Here is a 27,985-nt window from a genome sequence, read left to right as displayed (position 1 = left end):
TTGGTCGCGAGTTTTGTATAAATTTTTAAACTTTAACATGCAGCTTGCATTTGGAAAAATCTATATAAGACTTGTACATCAATCCAACTAAAAGTAAGTTTTAAATGTTCTTTTTAGTTTAAAGCTTTTATTTGATAGACACGTTTAAAATGAATTCGTTCACACATAATAAAACTTGAAAAGTAACAATTATTTTTTTATTTTTTTTCGAATTAATAATTTATTATTGTTTGCATAATATTTATATGGGATGCATTAGTCAGTAAAATAACTCCCATAAGATATCAGGTTTATAATTTTGTATGCCAGATACGTGAGCGTCCACAAAAGTCGAAAGTTGAAGAGCATTGAGGACCCAAAGGTCCAATAGGTTTGCCAAATACTGCTAAGGTTATCTCTTCCTGGGATACAAAATTCCTTTGTATTTCGAATAATTAAAAGTTTTGGAAACTCAAATTTATTATTATTACCATATGAATGATAATACAGTCAATACGATTTCGCGAAGATTTTAAAGACTTAGAGAATGTTCTTGTTAACTTTTCAACTGATAAATTAAATAAATTAATGTTCTTTAATGTGTTCATAGTGAGTATAGAATTTTTACATATTAGTGTACAGACTCTTGTACATTCTGGATATTAGTCGACAAAAAAGCTTGTGGACTTTGACAATATTTACTATTACAATGTTTAAATACTTTTGACGTTTTGTATTCAAAATAGTAATCAATATGCCATGTATATATACTTGCATAGTAGTAGTGAAAACTTCAGAAAATAAGATCGTAATTTCATGAATAACAAATGCACTTACGCTTTAACTGATATAAGAAATATTGTATCATTGCGATTGAAATGATAGACAGATCATGAAAATTTAACATGTTTAACCGGAAATATATCTATCAAATATCTATTGCACATGACTTATGATCTTAACCTGAATTGATATTAGTTGACACATTATGACCACTTTGCAATGAAAACGATATTTCAAACGGTTGCTTTAGGTAAACGAATTTTTTTTAGAAAGCTGGAAAATTCATCAAATGTTATAAGGCCTATACTGTAAATATATTTTCGATAATTGTAATTTTCGCGATGATGTTTTATTTGTGCATCAAATAAGATCGCGCTTCGTACCAAACTTGTTTATTTTCTACAAACTGTTAGCGCCGGAATTAGCAATGGTATTTACACCTTAACATCAACTAAGTATGCCAGGCGCGCTTTTTGGTCTTCATCAAACTTACCAGTGGCGGTAGAATAAAAAAAAAATAACACCTTATTAAAAAAACGAAAAGGTTAAAATAATTATGTTTGGGAGAGGTATCATGGCATTTGCCTGTCATCGACATTCTCCAAGTTTGATAAGGATATGTCAATTTCAACATTATTTCCAAAATCTTAATATAAGCCATGAATACCTTCTGATATAGCTTTATTTATTTTTTTTGATTTTAAACATATGTTTATCTTTTAGGTTTTTGCAGAATTAATTTGAAACATTATCACTATCAAAATGAAAATTTCCATAACGCTATTGGTGTTGTCTGTCATTAGTGGGATTGGTGAGTATTCTTTTTACCTCTGGCAAATATAAAGATCAGTTTTCAACAGTCTTGTCTTAAAAGGTATATGGCATCGATATATATATCCTGTCTAATTTTATTGCTTCAAGCGGGATAACGACCCTTTCGCTAGTGAAATACAAATATATTTATTAAATGAAAGCTGGCATATATAAACATCCATTCCTCTCAAATATATATAATACATCAGGAATTACAAATTGTTGGTGTGATCAAGCAAGGTTTTTATAAACCTAATTTCATGTTTAGTGCGTCTGTGACACAAGGTGGATACAATGTAGGCATCGACAAAACCACAAGCTAAAACAATACACAAAAAAACATGGTCAAAAGAAAACCGATTAAAAGAAAAACAGCAGTTCACAAGTATTCAATTATGAGTTGTATTCGATAAGGTTGCACTCGGGCAAACGTTGACGACATTGTGCTTATCTCAATTTCAAAGTTATATAAGAGTATAAAGTAGTTTAAAAAAAAACAGTTGTCCCCACTTTAGACAAAGTGGCTGTTTAATTCGACCATTCTGATTTTTATTACCTTATAAAGTTTTACTTTCCAATCTGTTTGTAACGAGTGTACTTAAAATATGTTATTGCATAAACACGTGTTGCTCGCAAGGAATCTGATGTCTTAATGTTCCTCTTTGCTTAGTGTTTTTTATATGTTTGTGTTTTGTTTTTTTTGAAAAGTATGGTGTTAGTAAACATTATTTTTAAAAGAATTTCTAGATGCTTGTTTCTATTTTTCACGCATACGAAAAAAAAAATCATATTTTGTTATATAATTAAACTAAAATAGTGTTTCCAAATATTTTCTAAAAACATGTTATAGCAGGAACATTGTTTGCTGTAAAGAAGGGTGTTTTTCGAACACAAATATCCCAGATAGTCCATGTTACTCCAGCATCATGACAATGTAAACAAAATCATCAGTCAAAACCAACGATAAAATAGAACCGATCGGGTCATCTCCATCAATTTCGTTCGTTATATGAAAGCTAATAACCTGATCAATTCTTTGACAAGGATTTAACAATTTACAATTATACCCGGATGTCAGTGGTCTAAAATGTAAGGTTACAACTCCGTAAGCAAACTCCGTACAGTGAACGTGGCCGTTCCGGAACTATTTTCCTTATGTCCATCATTAGTGTAGAGTAGTATGCGGATCGGACCTGAAACTGCCGAGGAGTTTGCTCCCTAAGAACAAGTGCATTTGATATGGTTCTTGTTTTTCGTTGTACAGGATTTTCAATGGTGGATTAAGAGTGGGTTAAGTTACTTTCCCCTTTATAAATATGCTGGATATTTTGTTTTAACAATTTTGTCGCAAAACGATTATTTTTTATTAACGATTTAAAAAAATGCTTCATCGTTTTTTTAGATCCTTTCATTTATCACCGTTTGCTTTCCCAAAGCTATTGATTTAGACCTGTGATGATGAAGATAAATTCTGCAGCATTTGAAATTTACTAGTATGTCTCTTATTAGAAATTCTGTTTTAGTTTTTTTTTACAATTCAAGCGTTTTCTACTGATGAATGCCATGTATCACCGATTAACCGCGAAGAATGTGGATGGGCGGGAATTTCAGCAGAAATGTGTGAATCAAGAGAATGTTGCTTTGATTCGAGCATTGTGGAAGCATTATGGTGCTTCAAGAAAGCAAACAGTAAGTCAAGTTTTCAATTCAACCCTCATGAATCTGTAGTAATATGGGTAATTTCATTATGTGTACACCAACATGACATAGATCAATACTTATTTTTTCGAACTTTTTTACCAATCACATCATCTTGTGTATTGTATGGAAAATAAAACCCAGCGGTCAAATTTTATAGTTTTCTATTTAAATATTAATTGTCAATCTACTTTGGAATTTGGATGATGATGATACATACCGCCTGTCGATAAACTTTATTGCCCAAACGTACATATAGCACCACCCAAGAGACATTTAAGGATGTTCGCTACTCTGTAATAAAATAACATGCTTTTGAAAAGACTGTTATGAATTGATAGGACGTAAATTCCAGATATAAGACATTCAAAATATGGCAGGAATTGATTCTCTAGATTTTTCATACATTTAACATTGGCACCTTTTTTCTTTCAAAAACAATGAAAAAATAACAAGGATTTTATAACTTTTTCAAATATTGCCTTTTAAACTATATGTAATAAAATTATGAAAAGAAAACTAGGGGTTAGCGGGAAAAATTTGTTAATGGCACTACATAGATAAAACCAGAGGATTCGAAATATCTGGCAAAAAATCAAAAAATAAGAGAAGCAAACATCATTAAGATGTTGATATCATTTTTATAAATAGAATGAAGGTGTATCTTTGATGACCTGGCAACACTCATCCCAATTTATTCGTAATGGAGGACGATACGTTGGTTCTTTCTTTGAAACGTTTTTCACATCGCGTTCTTCAGCGATGTTTTGAAGTACCCTGCAATAATATGGTCCTTTAGATCATATCTTAGAAGTATGTTTTATACTGACGCCTGGTTTAACTGGCGTATTTTGAAATATCAAATTTCTGCTTGTATCTTTACGCAAACAACAGAATAAGTGACCCAGTGTTGTCAAAGAGGGGGTATAAGGTATAAACGGTAAATATACTAAATAGGTTAATGAATTTAATATCTTTTTAATTACTATGTCTGAATCTCTCTGTATATGAATCATATTTTTTATCTTAATCATTGGGATAACTGTTCCAGCAAATCATATATGTAAATAATCAGTGTAACTTATATCGGTTCATATTATTTAGGTCAATGCTGGTCAATGCTGGATACTTCTAATTGATCTCATTGAAAGCGATAGTTATTAAATATACACATATAGATAAGTTAATAAAATTAATACATGTACCGTTGATTATTTATTTCATCATTTTATGTGTCTAAATTTTTCTGCATTTGCATATTTTTGTCCTGAATCATTGGGGTAACTTTTCTAGCAAATCATATGAATACATACGGTAAAATATATATAGATATCCTTGAAGATCTGTTAAACAGGGAAATCGGTAGGATACTATGGAGGGTAATATGGAGAACATTATGAACATTTTGATATAGTAATAGACAAAATGTAAATAATCAAATTGAATATTAATATTTGGTGCATTTTCATCCTTAAATTTTTTTCATGTATATATATATACCGGATATGGTGTATAAAACATTTTGCAACTCATGTTTGTGGTTTACCATCTTTTCCACAAGTTTATTGTTTTCTTTTTGGTATTAAATTAATATTAAGATCTATTTTGTACTGGTGATCAATTTATTTGGCTATCGTCAATAGCAGTCATCAGGGTTTTAGAACATCAGTTGTTCGACCTGTTAGTCAAATGCGTTTTGTTAAAATATACCTTTTCACTGTTTTGGTCTTTTGGAAAATGTTGTTTGTGCTGTACTTAGACCCCTCTACAACGGAATTTGTGTTACATGCACACGTACAAAAATGGCGGTTTTTATCCAACGCAGTCATAGGTTTGAACGTTGTTTTCAATTTAGATATATATAAACAAGTCTAAATTGAAAAAAACGATATATATATATAAACAAGTCTAAATTGAAAAAAACGATATATATATATATATATATAAACAAGTCTAAATTGAAAACATCGTTCAAAACAAATTTCGTTGTAGAGGGGTCTAAATTCAGCACAAACAACATTTTCCAAAAAAAACAAAACAGTGAAAAGGTATATTTTAACAAAATATATATATATATAAATATATATATATATATTGCTACCTGTTACTTAGGTCAATGTGCGGTGCTTCCAAAATATATCGACATGATTGTGGATGGCCAGGAATTTCCCGAGAAACATGTGAGGCTAGAGGCTGCTGTTTTAATTCCAACACACCGGGAACAAAATGGTGTTTCGAAACAAAAGAAAATGTTGATGTTAATTATGCTTGATCAATCATATTTATTCATTTACTTTTTTTGATTGTATGTTTTCAAAGATAAATGGCATTTTGCAAATATCTAAATGTATTAAAGATCTTAAGTATTTTCAAATAAGAAAAGGAAACAATGACAAGAGAATAATAGTTAAGTGACTTGACATGAAACAATATAAGTATTGATTTAAGTCTTAAAAAACGTTGAAATGCCAGACTGCTAAAATAGAAGAATTGCAATATGGAAAAAGACAAACAATAGTCCACTAACACTCGACAGAACCTGGACAGTGCATCTAAAAAACACTGAATGAACTCAATTATATTTTTACGGTGGTCAATTTTCTGTTTCAAAAGTAAGAACGGAATGTTTCTAATGTTAAATTCAGTGATGAATCAAGCCCTTTTCAATTTATTTTTACAGTTTGTTCTTATGTTGTACTATTAGACACCACAGTCCGATGTTAATAAGAGGGTTTGCTGCAAGAAGACATGTTTTACCACGCCACATTCTGTATGTGTCTGTGTCAAGTCAGTTAGTTTTCTCTCGAAGCCTGTTATGGCTTACTATGTGACATGGGTTTTACTTTTTGTTGAAGGCCATATGGTGACCTATAGTTGTTAACTTCTATGTCATTTGGTCTCTGGTGGAGAGTTTTCTAATTGGCATTATACCACATCTTCTTATTTTTTATGAATGAACGGTACATGTCTGGATTTTGATTACGACTTAGGCAAAAACATCAACAGGGCCATATCCGAACTCGATATTCGATAGAACTAAATAAACTCACCAAAAATACCAGGCTACAAATTGTGTACGCAAGACGCGCTATTCGTCTACAAAATGCCTCATCAGTCAAGCTCGAATAAAAAAAGGTTAAAAAAGGCCAAATAAACTACGAAGTTGAAGAGAATTGAGAACGCGAAATATATATGTTTGAGAATGCTTGATTTTGTTGATTTTTCACCTCTTTCTTAGAAACGAGAAAATGCGTGGTTCTACGAAATATAAGTTCATTTCGTATCAAATACTTATATCGTTATTATTTCAATACACTTTTGTTGTCTTTATACTGCAATTAAAAACAATTTGATACCCATTTAATGTTATCATTTTGTTTTGTTTTTGAATAATTTAACAACTGCTTTTGAATGTTCACCCTTAAAATCCTCTTACTTCGGATGAGTAGAAAATTTCTAACGTTTCAAAATGTGCGTTGTTGAAATCAGTCAGTTGACTGAGTGCGGATGATTACAGAATCACACATCCATTATTAACAAATTAACGCAATAACTTATATTTCTCTTAAGATGTTTGTCATGTTCCACCGATTTACCGCGAAGAATGTGGATGGGCTGGAATTTCAGCAGAAACGTGTGAATCAAATGGATGTTGCTTTGATTCGAGCATTGTGGAAGCAAAATGGTGCTTCAAGAAAGCAAACAGTAAGTCAAGTTTTCAATTCAACCCTCCTGAATCTGTAGTAATATGGGTAATTTCATTATGTGTACACCAACATGACATAGATCAATGCTAATTTTTTTGAACTTATTTACCAATCACATCATCTTGTGTATGGTATGGAAAATAAAACCCAGCGGTCAAGTTTTATAGTTTTCTATTTAAATATTAATTGTCAATATATTTTGGAATTTGGATGATGATGATACATACCGCCTATCGATAAACTTTATTGCCCAAACGTACATATAGCACCACCCAAGAGACATTTAAGGATGTTCGCTACTCTGTAATAAAATAACATGCTTTTGAAAAGACCGTTATGAATTGATAGGACGTAAATTCCAGATATAAGACTTTCAAAATATGGCAGGAATTGATTCTCTCTAGATTTTTCATACATTTAACCTTGGCACCACTTTTCTTTCAAAAACAATGAAAAAATAACAAGCATTTTATAGGATTTTCAAATATTGCCTTTTAAACTATATGTAATAAAATTATTAAAGAAAAGTAGGGGTTAGCGGGCAAAATTTTTTAATGGCACTACATAGATAAAACCAGAGGATTCGGAATATCTGGCAAAAATTCAAAAAACAAGAGAAACAAACATCCTTAAGACGTTGATATCATTTTTATAAATAGAATGAAGGTGTATCTTTGATGACCTGGCAATACTCATCCCAATTTATTCGTAATGGATGACGATATGTTGGTTCTTTCTTTGAAACGTTTTTCACATCGCGTTCTTCAACGATGTTTTGAAGTACCCTGCAATAATATGGTCCTTTAGATCATATCTTAGAAGTATGTTTTATACTGACGCCTGGTTTAACTGGCGTATTTTGAAATATCAAACTTCTGCTTGTATCTTTACGCAAACAACAGAATAAGTGACCCAGTGTTGTCAAAGAGGGGGTATAAGGTATAAACGGTAAATATACTAAATAGGTTAATGAATCTAATATCTTTTTAATTACTATGTCTGAATCTTTCTGTATATGAACCATATTTTTTATCTTAATCATTGGGATAATTGTTCCAGTAAATCATATATGTAAATAATCAGTGTAACTTATATCAGTTCATATTATTTAGGTCAATGCTGGTCATTGCTGGAGACTTCCAATTGATCGCATTGAATGCGATAGTTATTAAATATACACATGTAGATAAGTTAATAAAATTAATACATGTACCGTTGATTATTTATTTCATCATTTTATGTGTCTAAATTTTTCTGCATTTGCATATTTTTGTCCTGAATCATTGGGGTAACTTTTCTAGCAAATCATATGAATACATACGGTAAAATATATATACATATCCTTGAAGATCTGTTAAACAGTGAAATCGGTAGGATACTATGGAGGGTAATATGGAGAACATTATGAACATTTTGATATAGTAATAGACAAAATGTAAATATTCATATTGAATATTAATATTTGTTGCATTTTCAGCCTCATGTATATATATATACCGGATATGGTGTATAAAAAATTTGGCAACTCATGTTTGTGGTTTACCATCTTTTCCACAAGTTATTGTTTTCTGTTTGGTATTAGATTAATATGAAGATCTATTTTGTACTGGTGATCAATTTATTTGGATATCGTCAATAGCAGTCATCAGGGTTTCTGAGACCTGAATTACACATATATTACGAATTACCCCTGACTTAATGTTATTTTCCAGTGCAGGTATTTGTTGACAACACATCTATAATACTAAAATTACGAGGTCCAATTTGTCACCCGTCATCACGTAAAAACGACGAATCACAGAATTCAACTTTATATATAACTAATATAGTACAAAGGTGTAGATTAAAAATTACACCACTCCAGGCCCTTTTGTTTTCCACGTAATTAATATTGCCAATAATTGAGAAGTTCCGGGTCTAATCCGCTACCGATACCAATAGTATATTCACCTTTTATCTATTACCTTATCTGTACGTTCCGCATCTGACAGGCGCACCACCAAACGTTGTATTCAGGATTAATATGCTATATACACGGGTAATAACCACAGGGTTGACACTACTAAATTGTCAAATTGTTACCTATTGTAGTATTTTAATCAGTAAGACTTCCTAAGATAACACTACGAATACTAAAAATCTGGATTAAAAATAAGGCGTATAGGTACAGTTTTCAATTTGTTAGTGGGCATGACGTAAAACAGCGAAGCAAAGAATTCAACTTTATTTATAACTTATATAGGACAATGCTGTTGATTAAAAAATACTCCATTCCGGGACCTTTTGTTTTACAAATAATTAATATTATTGTTTCAGTTCGACGGGTTCAAACAGAAAGACTTGAAAGCAGAGAAAAACTGTGTATCTTATAATCGGCATGACTTTATCAGATGACAATACTAATACTAAAATAAGGCTTGCGCATAGTTATATACTTTAATTCAGTCACGGACCTGTGATATCACGGGTGTGTTTTAGTATATATTGAAAAACCCAACCTGATATGTTCGGCATATGTGAAGGATTTTTTAATTTGCTGTGACCATAATTTTATCGTGTATGTAATAATTTATAATAACACTTTTAACATTAAATTAAAGTATTTAAAGTGTAATTGCGTGATTTTGTATCAAAAATAATGTTTTATTGATTGAAGCACGTCATTATTTTCCCTCTGTGAGCCTCTGACAGTCTGATAGCTTAAGACTACGTCACATAGTAACCGGTGTTATGATGACGTTTTTGAGGTTCCAATTGGGGATAAAAACGTCGTATATACCCCGGCAGTTTCCTGAATATATTCTGACATCTCTGTGTTGTTATCCAATCAGAAACCTCGACACATTTGTAATCCGTAATATATATATATATTGCTACCTGTTAATTAGGTCAATGTGCGCTGCTTCCAAACTATCGACATGACTGCGGATGGCCAGGAATTTCCCGAGAAAAATGTGAGGATAGAGGCTGCTGTTTTAATTCCAACACACCGGGGACAAAATGGTGTTTCGAAACAAAAGAAAATTTTGATGGTAATTATGCTTGATAAATCATATTTATTCATTTACTTTTTTTGATTGTATGTTTTCAAAGATAAATGACATTTTGCAAATATCTAAATGCATTAAAGATCTTAAGTATTTTCAAATAAGAAAAGGAAACAATCACAAGAGAATAATAGTTAAGTGACTTGACATGAAACAATATAAGTATTGATTTAAGTCTTAAAAAACGTGGAAATGCCAGACTGCTAAAATAGAAGAATTGCAATATAGAAAAAGACAAACAATAGTCCACTAACACTCGACAGAACCTGGACAGTGCATCTAAAAAACACAGAATGAACTCTATTATATTTTTACGGTGGTCAATTTTCTGTTTCAAAAGTAAGAACGGAATGTTTCTTATGTTAAATTCAGTGATGAATCAAGCCCTTTTCAATTTATTTTCAAAGTTTTTTCTTATGTTGTACTATTAGACACCACTGTCCGATGTTAAGCAGACATGTTTAACCACGCCACATTCTGTAGGTGTCTGTGTCAAGTCAAGAGACTGTTAATCAGTGGTTGTCGTTAGTTCCTGTATAGCATATTTATTTTACGGTTATTGTTTTGTGCATAAATCAGTCCGTTAGTTTTCTCTCGAAGCCTGCTATGGCTTACTATGCGACATGGGTTTTACTTTTTGTTGAAGGCCATACGGTGACCTATAGTTGTTAACTATGTCATTTGGTCTCTGGTGGAGAGTTTTCTCATTGGCATTATACCACATCTTCTTATTTTTTATGAATGAACGGTACATGTCCGGATTTTGATTACGACTTAGGCAACACATCAACAGGGCCATATCCGAACTCGATATTCGATAGAACTAAATAAACTCACCAAAAATACCAGGCTACAAATTGTGTACGCAAGACGCGCTATTCGTCTACAAAATGCCTCATCAGTCAAATCCGAATAAAAAAAGGTTAAAAAAGGCCAAATAAACTACGAAGTTGGAGAGTATTGAAAACACGAAATATATATGTTTGAGGATACTTGATTTTGTTTATTTTTCACCTCTTTCTTTGAAACGGGAAAATGCGTGGTTCTACGAAATATAAGTTCATTTCGTATCAATACTTATATCGTTATTATTTCAATACACTTTTGTTGTCTTTATACTGCAATTAAAAACAATTTGATACCCATTTAATGTTATCATTTTGTTTTGTTGTTGAATAATTTAACAACTGCTTTTGAATGTTCACCCTTAAAATCCTCTTACTTCGGATGAGTAAATTTCTAACGTTTCAAAATGTGCGTTCTTGAAATCAGTCAGTTGACTGAGTGCGGATGATTACAGAATCACATATCCATTATTAACAAATTAACGCAATAACTTATATTTCTCTTAAGATGTTTGCCATGTTCGACCGATTTACCGCGAAGAATGCGGATGGGCTGGAATTTCAGCAGAAACATGTGAATCAAATGGATGTTGCTTTGATTCGAGCATTGTGGAAGCAAAATGGTGCTTCAAGAAAGCAAACAGTAAGTCAAGTTTTCAATTCAACCCTCCTGAATCTGTAGTAATATGGGTAGTTTCATTATGTGTACACCAACATGACATAGATCAATACTAATTTTTTCGAACTTATTTACCAATCACATCATCTTGTGTATGGTATGGAAAATAAAACCCAGCGGTCAAGTTTTATAGTTTTCTATTTAAATATTAATTGTCAATATATTTTGGAATTTGGATGATGATGATACATACCGCCTATCGATAAACTTTATTGCCCAAACGTACATATAGCACCACCCAAGAGACATTTAAGGATGTTCGCTACTCTGTAATAAAATAACATGCTTTTGAAAAGACTGTTATGAATTGATAGGACGTAAATTCCAGTTATAAGACATTCAAAATATGGCAGGAATTGATTCTCTCTAGATTTTTCATACATTTAACATTGCCACCACTTTTCTTTCAAAAACAATGAAAAAATAACAAGCATTTTATAAGATTTTCAAATATTGCCTTTTAAACTATATGTAATAAAATTATTAAAAGAAAAGTAGCCGTTAGCGGGCTATTTTTTTTAATGACACTACATAGATAAAACCAGAGGATTCGGAATATCTGGCAAAAATTCAAAAATCAAGAGAAGCAAACATCCTTAAGACGTTGATATCATTTTTATAAATAGAATGAAGGTGTATCTTTGATGACCTGGAACACTCATCCCAATTTATTCGTAATGGAGGACGATATGTTGGTTCTTTCTTTGAAATGTTTTTAACATCGCGTTCTTCGACGATGTTTTGAAGTACCCTGCAATAATATGGTAATTTAGATCATATCTTAATTCCAATCTCTTGTTGAAGAAGAAGTATGTTTTATACTGACGCCTGGGTTAACTGGCGTATTCTGAAATATCAAACTTCTGCTTGTATCTTTATGCAAACAACAGAATAAGTGGCCCAGTGTTGTCAAAGAGGGGGTATAAGGTATAAACGGTAAATATACTAATTAGGTTAATGAATTTAATATCTTTTTAATTACTATGTCTGAATCTCTCTGTATATGAATCATATTCTTTATCTTAATGATTGGGATAACTGTTCCAGTAAATCATATATGTAAATAAATAGTGTAACTTATATCGGTTCATATTATATGGGTCAATGCTGGTCATTGCTGGATACTTCCTATTGATAGCATTGAATGAGATAGTTATTAAATATACACATATAGATAAGTTAATAAAATTAATACATGTACCGTTGATTATTTATTTCATCATTCTATCTGTCTAAATTTTTCTGCATTGCATATTTTTGTCCTGAATCATTGGGGTAACATTTCCAGCAAATCATATGAATACATACGGTAAAATATATATAGATATCCTTGTAGATCTGTTAAACAGTGAAACCGGTAGGATACCATGGAGGGTAATATGGAGAACATTATGAACATTTTGATATAGTAATAGGGAAAATGTTAATATTCATATTGAATGTTAATATTTGGTGCACTTTCAGCCTTATATATATATATATGAAAGACATAGTAATTGAAAAGATATATATATATATATACCGGATATGGTGTATAAAATATTTTTGCACCTCATGTTTGTAGTTTACCATCTTTTCCACAAGTTTATTGTTTTCTGTTTGGTATTAAATTAATATAAAGATACATTTTGTGCTGGTGATCAATTTTTTTGGCAATATTCAATAGCAGTCATCAGGGTTTTAGAACATCAGTTGTTCGACCTGTTAGTCAAATGCGTTTTGTTAAAATATACCTTTTCACTGTTTTGGTCTTTTATAAATGTTGTTTGTGCTGTACTTAGACCCCTCTACAACGAAATTTGTTTTACATGCACACGAACAGAAATTGCGGTTTTTATCCAACGCAATCATAGGTGTGAACGTTGTTTTCAATTTAGATTTGTTTATATATATATAAACTGACGAGGAAAGGTAACACACGACCACTGAAAGCTTTAATATTGTGAAGCCCAGGTGGTCGTGTGTTCTAGCGGGACGGCTACAGTGCAGGCAATTTGGTGTCACGATATCTCAGTAGCATGGGTTCGAATCCCGGCGAGGGAAGAACAAAAAATTTGCGAAAGCAAATTTACAGATCTAACATTGTTGGGTTGATGTTTAGACGAGTTGTATATACATAATGTACACAGCCATGTATCACCATCATTTCTGGTGATCCGATGGATAAATATGTTGTAGAGTTGTCACTGATTCAGACGTACTTATAAATATGATTATTTTCTGTGACTGTATCTTGCATTAATTTGTAGGATCCTTTACTATAGATAATCGAGCTGATCTGTAACAATAATATCTCCATGCCTTATATATCATGTACTGTAGTACGACGCTAGATTAAAACTGACGAGGAAAGGTAACACACGACCACCGAAATCTTTATTATTGTGAAGCCAAGGTGGTCATGTGGTCTAGCGGGACGGCTACAGTGCAGGCGATTTGGTGTCATTGTTGGGTTGATTTTTAGACGAGTTGTATATACATTATGTACACAGCCATGTATCACCATCATTGATGACGATCCGATAGATACATCTGTTGTAGAGTTGTCACTGGCTCAGACGTACTTATATATAAATATATATATATATATTGCTACCTATTATTTAGGACAATGTGCGGTGCTTCCAAACTATCGACATGACTGCGGATGGCCAGGAATTTCCCGAGAAAAATGTGAGGCTAGAGACTGCTGTTTTAATTCCAGCACACCGGAAACAATATGGTGTTTCGAAACAAAAGAAAATGTTGATGGTAATTATGCTTGATAAATCATATTTATTCATTTACTTTTTTTGATTGTATGTTTTCAAAGATAAATGACATTTTGCAAATATCTAAATGCATTAAAGATCTTAAGTATTTTCAAATAAGAAAAGGAAACAATCACAAGAGAATAATAGTTAAGTGACTTGACATGAAACAATATAAGTATTGATTTAAGTCTTAAAAAACGTGGAAATGCCAGACTGCTAAAATAGAAGAATTGCAATATAGAAAAAGACAAACAATAGTCCACTAACACTCGACAGAACCTGGACAGTGCATCTAAAAAACACAGAATGAACTCAATTATATTTTTACGGTGGTCTATTTTCTGTTTCAAAAGTAAGAACGGAATGTTTCTAATGTTAAATTCAGTGATGAATCAAGCCCTTTTCAATTTGTTTTTACAGTTTGTTCTTATGTTGTACTATTAGACATCACTGTCCGATGTTAGGCAGACATGTTGAACCACGCCACATTCTGTATATGTCTGTGTCTAGTCAAGAGACTGTTAATCAGTGGTTGTCGTTAGTTCCTGTATAGAATATTTATTTTACGGTTATTGTTTTGTGCATAAATCAGTCCGTTAGTTTTCTTTCGAAGCCTGTTATGGCTTACTGTGTGACATGGGTTTTACTTTTTGTTGAAGGCCATACGGTGACCTTTAGTTGTTAACTTCTATGTCATTTGGTCTCTGGTGGAGAGTTTTCTCATTGGCATTATATCACATCTTCTTATTTTTTATGAATGAACGGTACATGTCCGGATTTTGATAACGACTTAGGCAACACATCAACAGGGCCATATCCGAACTCGATATTCGATAGAACTAGATAAACTCACCAAAAATACCAGGCTACAAATTGTGTACGCAAGACGCGCTATTCGTCTACAAAATGCCTCATCAGTCAAATTCGAATAAAAAAAGGTTAAAAAAGGCCAAATAAACTACGAAGTTGAAGAGTATTGAGAACACGAAATATATATGTTTGAGGATACTTGATTTTGTTGATTTTTCACCTCTTTCTTAGAAACGGGAAAATGCGTGGTTCTACGAAATATAAGTTCATTTCGTATCAAATACTTATATCGTTATTATTTCAATACACTTTTGTTGTATTTATACTGCAATTAAAAACAATTTGATACCCATTTAATGTTATCATTTTGTTTTGTTTTTGAATAATTTAACAACTGCTTTTGAATGTTCACCCTTAAAATCCTCTTACTTCGGATGAGTAAATTTCTAACGTTTCAAAATGTGCGTTCTTGAAATCAGTCAGTTGACTGAGTGCGGATGATTACAGAATCACATATCCATTATTAACAAATTAACGCAATAACTTATATTTCTCTTAAGATGTTTGTCATGTTCCACCGATTTACCGCGAAGAATGTGGATGGGCTGGAATTTCAGCAGAAACGTGTGAATCAAATGGATGTTGCTTTGATTCGAGCATTGTGGAAGCAAAATGGTGCTTCAAGAAAGCAAACAGTAAGTCAAGTTTTCAATTCAACCCTCCTGAATCTGTAGTAATATGGGTAATTTCATTATGTGTACACCAACATGACATAGATCAATACTAATTTTTTCGAACTTATTTACCAATCACATCATCTTGTGTATGGTATGGAAAATAAAACCCAGCGGTCAAGTTTTATAGTTTTCTATTTAAATATTAATTGTCAATATATTTTGGAATTTGGATGATGATGATACATACCGCCTGTCGATAAACTTTATTGCCCAAACGTACATATAACACCACCCAAGAGACATTTAAGGATGTTCGCTACTCTGTAATAAAATAACATGCTTTTGAAAAGACTGTTATGAATTGATAGGACGTAAATTCCAGATATAAGACATTCAAAATATGGCAGGAATTGATTCTCTCTAGATTTTTCATACATTTAACATTGACACCACTTTTCTTTCAAAAACAATGAAAAAATAACAAGCATTTTATAAGATTTTCAAATATTGCCTTTTAAACTATATGTAATAAAATTATGAAAAGAGAAGTAGGGGTTAGCGGGCAAAATATTTTAATGGCACTACATAGATAAAACCAGAGGATTCGGAATATCTGGCAAAAATTCAAAAAACAAGAGAAGCAAACATCCTTAAGACGTTGATATCATTTTTATAAATAGAATGAAGGTGTATCTTTGATGACCTCGCAACACTCATCCCAATTTATTCGTAATGGAGGACGATATGTTGGTTCTTTCTTTGAAACGTTTTTAACATCGCGTTCTTCAACGATGTTTTGGAGTACCCTGCAATAATATGGTAATTTAGATCATATCTTAATTTCAATCTCTTGTTGAAGAAGAAGTATGTTTTATACTGACGCCTGGTTTAACTGGCGTATTCTGAAATATCAAACTTCTGCTTGTATCTTTATGCAAACAACAGAATAAGTGGCCCAGTGTTGTCAAAGAGGGGGTATTAGGTATAAACGGTAAATATACTAAATAGGTTAATAAATTTAATATCTTTTTAATTACTATGTCTGAATCTCTCTGTATATGAATCATATTCTTTATCTTAATCATTGGGATAACTGTTCCAGTAAATCATATATGTAAATAAATAGTGTAACTTATATCGGTTCATATTATTTAGTTCAATGCTGGTCATTGCTGGATACTTCCAATTGATAGCATTGAATGAGATCGTTATTAAATATACACATGTAGATAAGTTAATAAAATTAATACATGTACCGTTGATTATTTATTTCATCATTCTATCTGTCTAATTTTTTCTGCATTGCATATTTTTGTCCTGAATAATTGGGGTAACTTATCCAGCAAATCATATGAATACATACGGTAAAATATATAAAGATATCCTTGTAGATCTGTTAAACAGTGAAACCGGTAGGATACCATGGAGGGTAATATGGAGAACATTATGAACATTTTGATATAGTAATAGGGAAAATGTTAATATTCATATTGAATATTAATATTTGGTGCATTTTCAGCCTTAATTTTTTTTATCATATATATATATATATATGAAAGACATAGTAATTGCAAAGATATATATATATATATATACCGGATATGGTGTATAAAATATTTTTGCACCTCATGTTTGTAGTTTACCATCTTTTCCACAAGTTTATTGTATTCTGTTTGGTATTAAATTAGTATTAAGCTGGTGATCAATTTTTTTGGCAATATTCAATAGCAGTCGTCAGGGTTTTAGAACATCAGTTGTTCGACCTGTTAGTCAAATGCGTTTTGTTAAAATATACCTTTTCACTGTTTTGGTCTTTTATAAATGTTGTTTGTGCTGTACTTAGACCCCTCTACAACGAAATTTGTTTTACATGCACATGAACAGAAATTGCGGGTTTTATCCAACGCACTCATAGGTGTGAACGTTGTTTTCAATTTAGATGTGTTTATATATATATATATAAACTAACGAGGAAAGGTAACACACGACCACTAAAAGCTTTAATATTGTGAAGCCCAGGTGGTCGTGTGTTCTAGCGGGACGGCTACAGTGCAGGCTATTTGGTGTCACGATATCTCAGTAGCATGGGTTCGAATCCCGGCGAGGGAAGAACAAAAAAATTGCGAAAGCAAATTTACAGATCTAACATTGTTGGGTTGATGTTTAGACGAGTTGTATATACATAATGTACACAGCCATGTATCACCATCATTTCTTGTGATCCGATGGATAAATATGTTGTAGAGTTGTCACTGATTCAGACGTACTTATAAATATGATTATTTTCTGTGACTGTATCTTGCATTAATTTGTAGGATCCTTTACTATAGATAATCGAGCTGATCTGTAACAATAATATCTCCATGCCTTATATATCATGTACTGTAGTACGACGCTAGATTAAAACTGACGAGGAAAGGTAACACACGACCACCGAAATCTTTATTATTGTGAAGCCAAGGTGGTCATGTGGTCTAGCGGGACGGCTACAGTGCAGGCGATTTGGTGTCATTGTTGGGTTGATTTTTAGACGAGTTGTATATACATTGTGTACACAGCCATGTATCACCATCATTGATGACGATCCGATAGATACATCTGTTGTAGAGTTGTCACTGGCTCAGACGTACTTATATATAAATATATATATATATATTGCTACCTATTATTTAGGTCAATGTGCGGTGCTTCCAAACTATCGACATGACTGCGGATGGCCAGGAATTTCCCGAGAAAAATGTGAGGATAGAGGCTGCTGTTTTAATTCCAACACACCGGGAACAATATGGTGTTTCGAAACAAAAGAAAATGTTGATGGTAATTATGCTTGATAAATCATATTTAATCATTTACTTTTTTTGATTGAATGTTTTCAAAGATAAATGACATTTTGCAAATATCTAAATGCATTAAAGATCTTAAGTATTTTCAAATAAGAAAAGGAAACAATGACAAGAGAATAATAGTAAAGTGACTTGACATAAACAATATAAGTATTGATTTAAGTCTTAAAAAACGTGGAAATGCCAGACTGCTAAAATAGAAGAATTGCAATATAGAAAAAGACAAACAATAGTCCACTAACACTCGACAGAACCTGGACAGTGCATCTAAAAAACACAGAATGAACTCAATTATATTTTTACGGTGGTCAATTTTCTGTTTCAAAAGTAAGAACGGAATGTTTCTAATGTTAAATTCAGTGATGAATCAAGCCCTTTTCAATTTATTTTCAAAGTTTTTTCTTATGTTGTACTATTAGACACCACTGTCCGATGTTAAGCAGACATGTTTAACCACGCCACATTCTGTAGGTGTCTGTGTCAAGTCAAGAGATTGTTAATCAGTGGTTGTCGTTAGTTCCTGTATAGCATATTTATTTTACGGTTATTGTTTTGTGCATAAATCAGGCCGTTAGTTTTCTCTCGAAGCCTGTTATGGCTTACTATGTGACATGGGTTTTACTTTTTGTTGAAGGCCATATGGTGACCTATAGTTGTTAACTTCTATGTCATTTGGTCTCTGGTGGAGAGTTTTCTAATTGGCATTATACCACATCTTCTTATTTTTTATGCATGAACGGTACATGTCTGGATTTTGATTACGACTTAGGCAAAAACATCAACAGGGCCATATCCGAACTCGATATTCGATAGAACTAAATAAACTCACTAAAAAGACCAGGCTACAAATTGTGTACGCAAGACGCGCTATTCGTCTACAAAATGCCTCATCAGTCAAGCTCGAATAAAAAAAGGTTAAAAAAGGCCAAATAAACTACGAAGTTGAAGAGTATTGAGAACACGAAATATATATGTTTGAGGATGCTTGATTTTGTTGATTTTTCACCTCTTTCTTAGAAACGAGAAAATGCGTGGTTCTACGAAATATAAGTTCATTTCGTATCAAATACTTATATCGTTATTATTTCAATACACTTTTGTTGTCTTTATACTGCAATTAAAAACAATTTGATACCCATTTAATGTTATCATTTTGTTTTGTTTTTGAATAATTTAACAACTGCTTTTGAATGTTCACCCTTAAAATCCTCTTACTTCGGATGAGTAGTAAATTTCTAACGTTTCAAAATGTGCGTTGTTGAAATCAGTCAGTTGACTGAGTGCGGATGATTACAGAATCACACATCCATTATTAACAAATTAACGCAATAACTTGTATTTCTCTTAAGATGTTTGCCATGTTCCACCGATTTACCGCGAAGAATGCGGATGGCCTGGAATTTCAGCAGAAATGTGTGAATCAAGAGAATGTTGCTTTGATTCGAGCATTGTGGAAGCATTATGGTGCTTCAAGAAAGCAAACAGTAAGTCAAGTTTTCAATTCAACCCTCATGAATCTGTAGTAATATGGGTAATTTCATTATGTGTACACCAACATGACATAGATCAATACTAATTTTTTCGAACTTATTTACCAATCACATCATCTTGTGTATGGTATGGAAAATAATTTCATGTTTAGTGCGTCTGTGACACAAGGTTGATACAATGTAGGCATCGACAAAACCACAAGCTAAAACAATACACAAAAAAACATGGTCAAAAGAAAACCGATTAAAAGAAAAACAGCAGTTCACAAGTATTCAATTATGAGTTGTATTCGATAAGGTTGCACTCGGGCAAACGTTGACGACATTGTGCTTATCTCAATTTCAAAGTTATATAAGAGTATAAAGTAGGTTAAAAAAAACAGTTGTCCCCACTTTAGACAAAGTGGCTGTTTAATTCGACCATTCTGATTTTTATTACCTTATAAAGTTTTACTTTCCAATCTGTTTGTAACGAGTGTACTTAATATATGTTATTGCATAAACACGTGTTGCTCGCAAGGAATCTGATGTCTTAATGTTCCTCTTTGCTTAGTGTTTGTTATATGTTTGTGTTTTTTTTTTTTGAAAAGTATGGTGTTAGTAAACATTATTTTTAAAAGAATTTCTAGATGCTTGTTTCTATTTTTCACGCATACGAATAAAACTTTCATATTTTGTTATATAATTAAACTATAATACTGTTTCCAAATATTTTCTAAAAACATGTTATAGCAGGAACATTGTTTGCTGTAAAGAAGGGTGTTTTTCTAACACAAATATCCCAGATAGTCCATGTTACTCCAGCATCATGACAATGTAAACAAAATCATCAGTCAAAACCAACGATAAAATAGAACCGATCGGGTCATCTCCATCAATTTCGTTCGTTATATGAAAGCTAATAACCTGATCAATTCTTTGACAAGGATTTAACAATTTACAATTATACCCGGATGTCAGTGGTCTAAAATGTAAGGTTACAACTCCGTAAGCAAACTCCGTACAGTGAACGTGGCCGTTCCGGAACTATTTTCCTTAAGTCCATCATTAGTGTAGAGTAGTATGCGGATCGGACCTGAAACTGCCGAGGAGTTTGCTCCCTAAGAACAAGTGCATTTGATATGGTTCTTGTTTTTCGTTGTACAGGATTTTCAATGGTGGATTAAGAGTGGGTTAAGTTACTTTCCCCTTTATAAATATGCTGGATATTTTGTTTTAACAATTTTGTCGCAAAACGATTATTTTTTATTAACGATTTAAAAAAATGCTTCATCGTTTTTTAAAATCCTTCCATTTATCACCGTTTGCTTTCCCAAAGCTATTGATTTAGACCTGTGATGATGAAGATAAATTCTGCAGCATTTGAAATTTACTAGTATGTCTCTTATTAGAAATTCTGTTTTAGTTTTTTTTTATAATTCAAGCGTTTTCTACTGATGAATGCCATGTATCACCGATTAACCGCGAAGAATGCGGATGGCCTGGAATTTCAGCAGAAATGTGTGAATCAAGAGAATGTTGCTTTGATTCGAGCATTGTGGAAGCATTATGGTGCTTCAAGAAAGCAAACAGTAAGTCAAGTTTTCAATTCAACCCTCATGAATTTGTAGTAATATGGGTAATTTCATTATGTATACACCAACATGACATAGATCAATACTAATTTTTTCGAACTTATTTACCAATCACATCATCTTGTGTATGGTATGGAAAATAAAACCCAGCGGTCAAGTTTTAGAGTTTTCTATTTAAATATTAATTGTCAATCTATTTTGGAATTTGGATGATGATGATACATACCGCCTGTCGATAAACTTTTTTGCCCAAACGTACATATAGCACCACCCAAGAGACATTTGAGGATGTTCGCTACTCTGTAATAAAATAACATGCTTTTGAAAAGACCGTTATGAATTGATAGGACGTAAATTCCAGATATAAGACTTTCAAAATATGGCAGGAATTGATTCTCTCTAGATTTTTCATACATTTTTCATGTATATATATGTATACCGGATATGGTGTATAAAAAATATTGCAACTCATGTTTGTGGTTTACCATCTTTTCCACAAGTTTATTGTTTTCTGTTTGGTATTAGATTAATATGAAGATCTATTTTGTACTGGTGATCAATTTATTTGGATATCGTCAATAGCAGTCATCAGGGTTTTAGAACAGCAGTTGTTCGACCTGTTAGTCAAATGCGTTTTGTTGAAATATACGTTTTCACTATTTTGGTCTTTTGGAAAATGTTGTTTGTGCTGTACTTAGACCCCTCTAAAACGGAATTTGTGTTACATGCACACGTACAAAAATGACGGTTTTTATCCAACGCAGTCATAGGTTTGAACGTTGTTTTCAATTTAGATATATATAAACAAAACTAAATTGAAAAAAACGATATATATATATAGATCTAACATTGTTGGGTTGATGTTTAGACGAGTTGTATATACATTATGTACACAGCCATGTATCACCATCATTGATGGCGATCCGATGGATACATCTGTTGTAGGGTTGTCACTGACTCAGACGTACTTATGAATATAATTATTTTCTGTGACTGTATCTTACATTAATTTGTAGGATCCTTTACTATAGATAATTTAGCTGATCTGTAACAATAACATCTTCATGCCTTATATATCATGTACTGTAGTACGCCGCTAGATTAAAACTGACGTGGAAAGGTAACATATGGCCACCGAAAGCTCTTTTTTTTGAGAGCCCAGGTGGTCGTGTGGTCTAGCGGGACGGCTGCAGTGCAGGCGATTTGGTGTCACGATATCACAGTAGCATGGGTTCGAATCCCGGCGAGGGAAGAACCAAAAATTTGCGAAAGCAAATTTACAGATCTAACATTGTTGGGTTGATGTTTAGACGAGTTGTATATACATTATGTACACAGCCATGTATCACCATCATTGATGGCGATCCGATGGATACATCTGTTGTAGGGTTGTCACTGACTCAGACGTACTTATGAATATAATTATTTTCTGTGACTGTATCTTACATTAATTTGTAGGATCCTTTACTATAGATAATTTAGCTGATCTGTAACAATAACATCTTCATGCCTTATATATCATGTACTGTAGTACGCCGCTAGATTAAAACTGACGTGGAAAGGTAACATATGGCCACCGAAAGCTCTTTTTTTGAGAGCCCAGGTGGTCGTGTGGTCTAGCGGGACGAAGTTGTTTTTTTTAAGATTCGTAGGTTCGTAATATTAAGTTAAGATAGATTTTAGCTTTAAAGTTTATACTTGTTATTGCATTATTTGCAGCTCATGCATGCTCACCAAATCCATGTCTAAATGGCGGTTTTTGTACATCTACTGGTGGATCGAGTTACAGCTGCGCATGTTCAACTGGATGGTATGGATCAACTTGTAACTGTGAGTATTCCATTTTAAGATCAAGCCCAAATAACTGTACGTTTCATCTTGTACACAGTTTCAGATTCAATATTTTATTATAGTCTCACCACAAACAAACATAAAATGAGATTCACATGAAAACATAATTGTTCTAATGCCAGATATCACGGTGTTCCGGAACATTGGAACAGAATATTTTGCCTGTTTTTACACCTTGATTTCCTTTTGCAATATTTAAAGATTAAAAAGTAATTTGACGATTTTTTCGTAGCTTGATAACATAATTTACTTATTCCAATCACTTGGCGTCCGTCGTCATTTACTTTTACAACAATCTTCTCCTCTGAAACAACTGGGTTAAATTTAACCAAACTTGGCCACAGTCATCACTAGGGTATCTAGTTTAAAAAGTGTGTTCGGTGACCCGGCTAACCAACCAAGATGGCCGCCATGGCTCATAATAGAACATAGGGGTAAAATGTAGATTTTGGCTTATAACTCTGAAACCAAAGCCTTTAGAGCAAATCTGACAGGGTTAAATTGTTTATCAAGTCAATATCTATCTGCCCTGGAAAAAAAACCTTGTTTTTCCCTTTTTTTTGCCCCTAATTCATGAATGGTTTGAGCCATAACCCCCCAAAGTCAATCCTAACTATCCCTTGGTAGTATGGAATCTTGTGGTATAATTTCAGAAAGATTCATACACTTTTACACAATTTATTGTCTTGAAACTACAAAAATGCTTGTTTTTGGCCCCTTTTTGGCCCTTTATTCCTAGACTGTTTGCCCCATAACCCTTCTACTTATAATAACAAATATTGTGGTACAATTTCGGAGCAATTGACATACTTATACACAACTTATTGGCCAAAAAACTAGATAAATGCTTGTTTTGGGCCCCTTTGGACCCCTAATTCCTAAACCTTAGGGACTATAACCTCAAAATCAATCCCAAGCTTCCTTTTGTGTTTATAAACATTGTGTCAAAATTAGTGGTTAGAGAGGAAGTCTAACTAGGGTATGTTTGTGTGAGAGTCATATTTGTATGATGATTCTTGAAGTAGGGGAAGTGTGACAGGATTGCTTCCCTAAGATCATGTGGTAAATACTTAGTTAGCTGTAAGCAGTTGAGCTAAGGAAGTACTTCTTTAGCTCATTTGCAATTGGTTAACACGCTGCTTTGTAATACAGAGGTCGCAGGTTCAAGTCCTGGTGGAGACATGCGATTTTGTAAAATGAATCATGCTCTCCGGTTACAATTGCATGGTTAAATTGATTAAGATGCAAATGAAGGATCAATTTATTATTAAAGTCAGAGGAAAATTAGTATAACAAATGTGTGAAAAGTGAATATTAAAAGAAAACTTACTGTATTAAGAACTTTGACTGTCAGAGTTTTTGAAGAATCTCTATTCCCACAAGAATCTTCAAGGCTAAATGTCATAGTATATGTTCCTACTGTTGGACTGGTAGTCAGGTAAACAAAGTCTGAAAATCAAAATATTATACTGACATCAAACTAATAGTCAAAGATATTTTTACTAACATAATAGACAAAAACAAGGGCTTCTATCCCCCTTTAGCCACAAGGTCATCTCCAATTGTTTTAACATACCCGAAAGAAGGAGAATTTATCATTTCATTCTTAAAAGTTTCCATATATACCAAAATGGTCAGTTGACCCCTTAAGGAGTTATTGCCCTTTATAGTAATGTTTTACCAATTTAGTAAATTTTGTAATCTTTTACAAAAATCTTCTCCTCTGAAACCAATGGGTCAAATTTAAGCAAACTTAGCCACAATCTTAATAGGGAATCTTGTTTAAAAAATGTGTGCGGTGACCCGGCCAACCGATCAAGATGACCGCCATGGCTAAAAAAAGATCATAAGGGTAAAATGTAGATTTTGGCTTATAACTCTGAAACCAAAACATTTAGAGCAAATCTGGCAGGATTAAATTGTTTATCAAGTCAATATCTATCTGCCCTGAAATTTCAATTGAATTGGACAACTGCTGCCCCCAAATTGGTAATTTTTAACGAAATTTTGCCGTCTTTGGTTTCTTATCTTGAATACTATTATAGATAGAGATAAACTGTAAACAGCAATAATGTTCAGCAAAGTAAGATCTAAAAATAAGTCAACATGACGAAAATGATCAGTTGACCCCTTAAGGAGTAATTGCCCATTATAGTCAATTTTTAACAATTTTCGCTTAATATTTTCCTCTGTATCTAATGGGCCAAGTTTATTATAGATAGAGAATATTGTAAGTACCAAGAATGTTCAGTAAAATAAGATCTACAAACACATCACCATCAGCAAAACACAATTTTGTCATTAATCAATCTGTGTCCTTTGATTAATATGCAAATAGACCAAGGTGAGCGACACAGGCTCTTTAGAGCCTCTAGTTAGTATTTAGACCGGTTATTCCTTACTTCATCGTCAATTTGAAACGAATTCCAGACTCATTGACGTGTAGCGATGAAATGTTTTAAGTATAAAAATTTAAATAACAAAGTTACAAAACTCCAAACGAAAATTCCAGACAGAAATACATAGCAAAATCAAAAGCTTAAACACATCAAACTAATGGAAACAACTGTCATATTCCTGACTTGGTACCGTCATTTTCTTATGCAGAATATTGCAGATTACACCTGGTTTTATCGCTAGATAAACATCTCACTTGTATGACAGTATATTGAGAACGTGTGAGAAAAACAGGCAGACGTTAAAGGTGAAAAAATTGGGTACAGAAGTCAACATTGTGATATTATTGTTACACACCCAACAGTGTCAACAAAGAACATCAAAATGCCATGTAGACACTCAATAGAATATGCCCATAAGCAAATAAAAAGACAAGCAGCGCAAAACAAAACAACGATGTTTTTTTTTATATTTTTCAAATTCATTTTTCTTTATATTCATATATATTTTCAAAGAATGTCTTTGGTTGTGTTTTAGCAAACCCTTGCTCTCCAACTCCTTGTTACAATGCAGGGACATGTACTGACACTGGGGCTACCACTTATAATTGTGCATGCACCTCGAGTTTTACTGGTGCTACTTGTCAAGGTATGTTTCATTGTACCGCCCTGTTATTTATTTGTTTGATATCTTTTTACAATATTAATTTTAAAGTGTTCCTTTAACTTTGGTAAGTGTGATTAGTTTTGAATGCTGGTTTACGTATACTGAATGACTCTATTTTTTACCGTATTTGAATTTATCATATCCTTGGCTTCAGACCAAATTAATCTAAATCGAAGATGGCTTACGCTACTTCTTTAAAGGCTATTTAAGCTTACGTCAAACTCAGAACAAACTATTCAGTTTTAATTCAAATTAACAAGAAGTCGAAACTTTGCTGCATTTCTCGAACAGTATTAATCTATATCAATTGCAAACAAATACTTTAGTGGAATATATTTACTTTAATTTCCAATAATAACATACATGTACATTTATTCAAATGTGTTTAATGGTTTTTGTGTCGATGTATTTCTGTCTCCTTGTATCCATATGTAATTAATATTTCAAAGAAGAAATCTATATAGCAAGAAAAAAAAACAATCGCATCGGTATTAAAATGATAGTGATTTATAATTCTTAACATAAACGGTTATATAGCTTATTTTATGATATGATTACATAAATATAGCAGACAATTTGATTAATTTAAAAATTTTATTGTATTTTAGAAAAGCTAATACAAGTTGCAAAATGTATACTATGTAGCCTCCTTATCTGATTTCAGTCAATAAGAACTCCTGCTCCGGTCGGTGTGGATACGACGCTAATTACAACTGCCAATGTGATTCAGCATGCACTACACAAAATGACTGCTGCGCTGACAAAGCAACATATTGTCCATAACTGTCGGCACATGATGACATATATAGCTACTGTGACTTGATTTTATTCCCTTATATTTGTTACATTGTTTTGTTTAGATGTCTCTGATACTAAAGAGATGATTGATCGACATCTTCTGTATAAAACATTTGGCTTGGTTTACTCCCATTTAAGTCTGTTCTCCAAAAAAGAAGGAAAGAAAGAAAAACAAGTACATGAGACATAGAAACAAACTGAATAACAGGATGTAATGAACCTTAGTGTAAATGTTGATTAACGTTATGTATAAAGTTTCCTTCGAATTTCATTAAAAGAAAACATTCACTAATGGTCAAGTTCCCTTTATGCTATGCCACACTTATTTGAGTATAAGGAGCTGTAATTTGATCGCCAATGAGACAACTTTCAACTAAAGATCTAAAGACAGGGATGTTTACATTACTAAATTACAGTATTTAGAATGAAATTCAAAACAGTGTGGCTCATAGCCAGAAATTAGTAGTGGTTTTGCTAATTAATATTCATAATATGTAAATGAGAATTGTACCACGTGATAGTACTTTGAACTGGACTGGCTTGATAGGCTTGATATCATTAAAATCTTTAAAACA

The 27,985-nt window shown here is 32.5% G+C and overlaps 1 protein-coding gene across 5 annotated transcripts; it reads left to right on the top strand.

Annotated features, from left to right (window-relative positions):
- Window positions 1–45: 45 nt before the first annotated feature.
- Window positions 46–27,985, top strand: LOC139498681 (integumentary mucin C.1-like). 5 transcript variants are annotated; one of them, XM_071287199.1, is made up of 14 exons: window positions 46–93; window positions 1,486–1,573; window positions 3,118–3,264; window positions 6,844–6,978; window positions 9,869–10,012; window positions 11,381–11,515; window positions 14,159–14,302; window positions 15,675–15,809; window positions 18,465–18,608; window positions 19,984–20,118; window positions 21,549–21,695; window positions 23,418–23,528; window positions 26,484–26,594; window positions 27,277–27,985. In XM_071287199.1, the coding sequence occupies exons 2-14, from the start codon at window positions 1,525–1,527 to the stop codon at window positions 27,393–27,395; spliced, it is 1,656 nt and encodes a 551-aa protein (XP_071143300.1). In that variant the 5' UTR covers window positions 46–93; window positions 1,486–1,524; the 3' UTR covers window positions 27,396–27,985. The 5 variants fall into 5 exon arrangements, with proteins under 5 accessions (XP_071143300.1, XP_071143298.1, XP_071143301.1 ...); XM_071287197.1 differs by having other exon boundaries at window positions 3,100–3,264; XM_071287200.1 differs by lacking the exon at window positions 6,844–6,978 and having other exon boundaries at window positions 3,100–3,264.

This window comes from Mytilus edulis, chromosome 12, assembly GCF_963676685.1.
Source record: "Mytilus edulis chromosome 12, xbMytEdul2.2, whole genome shotgun sequence".
NCBI lineage: Eukaryota > Metazoa > Mollusca > Bivalvia > Mytilida > Mytilidae > Mytilus > Mytilus edulis.
Note: the sequence above shows the minus strand (reverse complement) of the source record. Positions and strands in the feature narration are given on the sequence as shown.